Consider the following 6,593-nt stretch of genomic DNA (forward strand, 5'->3'; position numbering starts at 1 on the left):
TATTGCATATGGTTTATCTAAACCATAATTGTACTGCTACAAATGTTCATATTTGTTTGTTATTTCTCTTTTTGTTTCACCATCTCCCTCATAAGAAAGTCTCTTGTCCCCTCTAAGGCTCATGGGTTGTGCACCGTATTTGTTTGGCCTTATAATAATGTATGATTTCATTTTCAACATAGACTACCTACATTTTTAAGTGCACACTTTTTGATATGGTAGTTAAAATTAGCATTAGATTCAGAATCTAATCATAATTTATCTAAAATTTAATAGTAATTTTTACTGACACCTTAACAATTGTGCAGTTAAAGGTATTAACTTAAGAACAAGTGTACCATTCTTCCCAATATGTGTAGAGCAAAAGTAAACACATACAATTTCAAATTCAGATTCAAATGAAAGAAAATAAAGAAAGAAGTGAATAATGGCCAACGACCATAGTCCTTTTTTCCCTTGGTAAACACTACAAAGTCATCAAAACATATTAGAAAAAACACCCACGAAGGAAAAAAAAAGAGAAGAAAAAACGAAGGAGAAGAAAAAAAAGGAGAAATGGGGACCCCAAGGGGGAGTTAATGTCACTAGTAGGTAGAACAACAATAATCAAATTTATAATAATAGTAAAATCGGTCTTTTTTTTTTTTTTTTCATCTAGTGTGAATAATAAATAGGCAGATTAGCATATTTACTATTCATATTATAAACTTTGTTTATTATTTTTTGTCTCTTACTTTCTTTCTTTTACTTTCTCTCTCTCTTCTGCACTTTCTTTCACACACAAAATAATATTTAAAGAAAATAAAGTGTAGAATAGAGAATTCGTTGGAATGTGTATAGAAAAAGGAGTAATTAAAATAAAAGTTTGTACTTTTTTAGTAACTAGTTTGCTTACTTCTGCTGAAGATGCTCTAACAAAACCTGAATCCTTTAAAATAAATAAATAAATAAAAATGGGAAGCCCATCTAGTCAAATTATGGGCAAATCAATTTGGGTCGAAATGAATTTTATGAAAAAAGCCAAATTAGAATTAAATTCAAAAGCCATCATGCTTTAGCGATAAACGATTCTAACTTTCAATTAAGAGGAAGATTATGATTAATGAAGAAACGACTTCAACCGTCAGCACAACGGGTGAATTAATGTTTGCGCATTCAATACATCCATTATTATTATTATTATTATTATTTTATAAGTCAATACATCCATTATTGTTTGTCCTATGAAGCTCTTTACCTATCTTTTCGCCATTGCAGACTACCGTTAATACAACCTAATTTCATCGATTGGGTCCTGCCGTTTTAAAATTCAAAATTCCAAAAAATAAAAATAAAAATTCTCAATGAGCTGTCTAACATTAACTTTAGCTAAAGATTAGAGAGCTCAACCACTGATGATGTCAAATTTCACACGTGTCAATGATTTTGTCCTCTAAAAAAAAAAAAAAGAAAAAAAAGTAATATACATTATTATACACCATACCCATCAAGCTCTCCGTTTTAACCGTAGAGAACATGGTGCTTTGTACAATCTTTTATTTCATTTAAATTTGATTGGAGTATCCGTACAACACCATACATGGATTACTTCAATATAAAGGCTCCTACAAACATAGGTCATAGGATGCCCATTGAACTACATTAATATATATATGAAAGAAAGAACAAGCTGTACAGATGACAGGCATGAAGGATTAAAAAATGATAATAATGCATGCCTAATTATTCATCACTGTACAATATTTAATGGAGAAAAAAACACCCAAAAACTGCTGTTAGTTTTCAGCTTTATCAAAGAATCCAATTATCCTAGCACCTAAACCAACTCGCTAATACCTCTGCTGCAATAAAACGACAGACAACCACTAATGAAACGACAAAAAACCGACACTACTGCCTAAGCTCCTCTCGGAGCTCTTTAGAGAACAATCCGCAAGCGTCCATGCTGAGATCCATGGCCGCAGCCAGTGCCACGAACACCGCTGCGTCCTCCGAGCATGTCACGTGCTGCGCCCCCACCTCCACCTCCAGCTGGCTACACCTCCCTGCTCTTTCCACAGTAGACGACATTACAAACCCCGCGTCTGCTTGTGGTGGAAGAGGTCCATACCCGAGCTCCGACCCGGATCCTGACCCTGATCGGGAGGACGGTTTGGAGGACAAAGAAAATGATCCGGACCCGAAATCGCAGCTGCTTTTTGGGGTGTGCACTGGGGTGGTGGTACCGACGGTGGAGGTCATGTCTATGCTGAATTTGCCGCCGTTCTTGGAGCTGATTGCGCCGGCGGCGAGAGTGGCGGTGGCGTCGGAACTGGAGAGGAGATGGAAGCGGTATCCGACGGAGTCGGACCCGCCGCACTCGCGCCACGCCTCTAGGCGGCCCCACGGGTTCCACGCGCCGTCGCCGGGGCGGAGGATGAGCCACGCGCCGGGGTTGGACTGGCTGACACTGTCGGACCCTTGGGATGGCACAAACGGGGTTACCATGGACGCCATGGCCACTGTTGAGCCGGCGAGGTCGTGGACGGTTATCTGCCACCCCTTTCTTTGTTTTCCGATTTCTCTGTCCTTGCGAAAGTGTGAGCCCATTAAGCAACTTCTTGCTGTGCTTCGTTCGCTCATCGATGGCCTGCATATATATATATATATGATAAAGATAAATCAATACTCATTTGACAGTTAAATAACTCTTTTTTTTTTTCCCTTCAATTGTCTCAGCAACCAAACAAAAGAATTAACAGTAATTGTAGGATGACAATAACTAATTACCCAGATAAAGAACTTCGATCGTTGGCGTTCTTGAAACCGAACTTGCAAGAAAACACAGCCTGGCGGACATCCCGGTGGACCTGAAACACCTGAGGACTGCACTCCGGCTCGCCGTCAAACTGGAACACGAATCTCGGATCAGGCTCGGCTCTAACGCTCAAGTGCAACTGCGCCGCCGACGAAACTTTCCTGCTGCTCCCTCCGACAGCAACCCAACCCTTGTGGATATTACTAGCCCTCGTCTCAACCGCGATCAGATCCACCTCCACCTCGACAGTCCCCAAAAACTTCCCACCGTTGATTAATCCACACGCCGCCCCTCTCCGCCCCGCGTAGACCGCAATCTGCAAGACCGGGTTGTCGCCATTCCCGGCGAGTTTGTAATTGTCGATGTGGGTCTTGTCCAAAGTGAAGCAGGCGGCCAGGGCGCGGTCGTGGGAGGAGTGGGTTTGGCTTTCTTGAAGGATGAGAGGGACCGTGGCGTACTGGGTCGGAAAGTTCTTGAGTTTGATCTTGCAGAAGCACTGGGAAGCCTTGGAGGAGGCTATGGAATACTTCAGGGCTAGATTTCCGACGAGGATCCGCACAAAAGGGCACGGATCCATTGCAAGACTTTGGAGCTTTCTTGGTCTCAAAGGCAAACTAGTGTGCGTGCGACCGAGAAGGACTTATATAAGAGAGAGAGAGAGAGAAAAGGTCTGAGAGGGTAACAGGCTGTAAAAGTGCGTACAGCTGGGATTATATGTCAGATATGAGTGGGCGAAGATGACGTGGCTGACCTCGAATTTCCAATAAGAAAAAAGAAAAAGAAAGAAATGAAAAAAAGCAACGGCACTTCCATCTACACGTTACTTCAAAGGGTCAACCTAAGGAATAAAAGATGTGACTGGAACCATTCCAGTCAAAATTAAACATGTGGGAGTCGTGGGACTTGCCAAAATTTTGTGGCCAAGAAAAAATAATTCCTCTTAAATAATGTATTAAGAGTATTTATAATGACTTATTTATATTTTTAATATTAAAAAAATAATAACTAAAATCATTTTTTTAATATAACTAACTATTTTTCCATACTGGCATCCAAGAGCGTATCTAAACTTTTTTTTATTTTTTTTAAATAATTATTTTTAGAATTTTTTTATTCATTTTAATTAAAAAATTAATCCCCACAAGAACACCAAATGTACCCATTTGCCAGCAACAACAACACCAAATAAATCGTCCAAACCAAATCAACCTGCACCATCAAAACAAGAAGAATTTCCCAATCTCCACCACGAAAAGCCAACAAATATATATATATATATATATATGAAAAATAAAAAAAAATAAAAAAAAATAAAAAAAAACTAAAAAAACCCAAAAAAATAAAAAAATCCCTCATCCCATTGCAGTGGTGTGATGCAACGATAGTTTATTGGAGTATGAGATTGTTAAATCACTCATTTTCTTAAAAAAAGTTACCAATTGTATTCAAAACTTAAACCGATAGAAACTATTAAAAAATAAATGCGTTTGTGAATGGTAGATGTTATTTTTGTCTTTTTATTAGCCATTTTAGTTTAATAATTAAAAGGTTAAGGTATTGTGAGTGTACTAACATGATTTAATTAAGGGAAATAATATCAAAACATTTTGGGTAAATGCGTCAAATTTTTTTTGTTCCTAAGGTATTTTTTTTTGACAATTTACTCCCTGGGTTAATCGAAATGTCAAGAAAATTCTTAGCGTCAAATTTTTTTAACTGAAATTTTTGCTAAAATTAATTAAATTTTAAGATAATAATTAAAGGGTATAACTTCTTGATTTTTTTTTTTTTTTTTAAAAAAAAGAAAAGTGCCTTTTAGTTTGACGTGATATAAAAGAGAAAAATATTTATTAGTAAGTAAGAAGTTTATTTATTTATTTTTATTTTATGAGATATGCAAATAAGAACTCTCTAAATCTATTGGTGTTTTCTCAAAACAAGCATGTTTAATATTTTTTTAAATTAATATATATAGTTAAAGTAATGATTAAGTGATTAAATTTATCTCTTTCTAGAAGCTTGCTTTTAGGACAATTGGTGATTTAACATGATATAAAAGCCAAAGGTCCTACGATCAGACATTAACTCTGTTAATTCACCCTCAATTTTTAAATTAATTAAATATTTCACGTATTGGGCCTTACCTATTAAAAAAGAGTTTGAGCCTATACATGAGAAGGAATGTTAATAGATTTCCCCAATTTTTAATATTTCTTGTTAAACCCTTGCTATATTTGCAAAATTTTATTCTCAAAAGTTGATTCCCAAGTGATTAATCATCATCGTTGAGAAAATTTTGTAAGTGTAGAATTTTTCCTCTTTTTCACTGGGGTTGTGAAAACCTAGGGCTGTCAATTCAACCTGTGAGCTCGACGCCTAGTTTTATGTTTAGGGATTAAAGTTTTGGTTAAACGGATTCGGACATAAAAGGGTCAACCCGTTTAATAAACTTAACCCGCGATGCGCTAACTCGATACGAACACTACACGTAGTTTTAGGGTTGAGATTTAGGTTAAACGAGTTTGAGTCATAAACGGATCACCTATTTAATAAACATGTCGTGTTCGGATTAACATAAACGAATTTACGGGTTAATCGGGTTGACACGAATCTGACACGTAAACGTATTTTGCCAGCCCCTAGGTTTACTAACGAAATAAGAAACCCCATCTATTTCCAAAATTTCAGAGCTAGCAAACCCGGCTCAAAAGACTTGTAGATTATCCACATACATTGTTAGAGAATCCATCATCATGTAGAAGTAAACATTGTGTAGCACAAAACCTAGCCATTGATGAGAAGTTTCCTCTGCAATCATGAAATCAATTAAATGTAAAATATAATGATAATTGTATTGTAAGTAAAATATGATGACAATTCAAAACATATTAACCTTTATTACTAATGAACTTCTAGACAAGAGAAAATTCACTCATTGAATTTGGAGGTTGAGTTTGAGGTCTATCTACAATAAAAGAAATTTGAGTTAAATGAAATAAAATAACTAAGTAAAAGTAAGTTTCAACTAATTTATAAAACATTTACCTTGCTCATCGTAACTTTCCTCAAATTCCTCCAACTCCCGATTGTCAATTGGGTTGTTCCTTATCCACTTTTGTGTGCAAATCAAGGCTTCAATGGTAAGTGGAGACAATAAACTCCTAAAAGGATCCAATACTCGTCCCTCGATGCTAAAGGCGGACTTAGAGGAAATAGTAGAAATGGGGATGGCTAATACATCATGGGCTATCTTTGCAAGGATAGGATATTTGAGCGCATTAATCTTCCACCATGCTAAAACATCAAACTCCTTTTTTGTTGCTTCACACGCATCTAAAAAATACCTATCTACTTCGAATCTATACTCCAAATTATTCTCTTCCATAGGGTGTTGGGAGAATAATGAATTAAATTTATCCATAGAATTTTTCGAGTTATCATCAATAACATTCGAGGAAGTAGCATTTGAACTTCTTATAGCCACATCAAATTGAGACATTGCATTCCCATGAAACTTAGTATATTGCTCAGTCAAACGATTTAAGGTGCGTTTAGGACTGCGTTTTTAAAAATATAACCTGCGATTTTAAACCAAATCGCAACTTTAGAGTGTTTGGGATTGCGATTTTAAAAATGGAAATTTTAAAATCGCAAAAAAATATGCGATTTCCATAAGCTGATTAGAGGGTGCTTATTTGAAAAAGTGCGAATTTAAAACAAAATCACGATTTCTATTAAAAAGATATTTGGCGTAATAGTTACCTTTTTTAGAATATGAATGAAAAAAATACCAAGA

General features: G+C 36.2%; 1 protein-coding gene across 1 annotated transcript; it reads right to left on the reverse strand.

Moving 5' to 3' along the window:
* Positions 1–1,691: 1,691 nt before the first annotated feature.
* Positions 1,692–3,394, reverse strand: LOC132179501 (uncharacterized). The gene is made up of 2 exons (XM_059592237.1): positions 2,770–3,394; positions 1,692–2,629 (listed from the first exon to the last, which is right to left on the reverse strand). Exons 1-2 carry the CDS (start codon positions 3,372–3,374, stop codon positions 1,891–1,893), a joined length of 1,344 nt encoding a protein of 447 aa, XP_059448220.1. The 5' UTR covers positions 3,375–3,394; the 3' UTR covers positions 1,692–1,890.
* Between the last annotated feature and the right edge of the window lie 3,199 nt (positions 3,395–6,593).

The sequence above is a fragment of the Corylus avellana genome, chromosome ca4 (genome assembly GCF_901000735.1).
Source record: "Corylus avellana chromosome ca4, CavTom2PMs-1.0".
NCBI classification, from domain to species: Eukaryota; Viridiplantae; Streptophyta; class Magnoliopsida; order Fagales; family Betulaceae; genus Corylus; species Corylus avellana.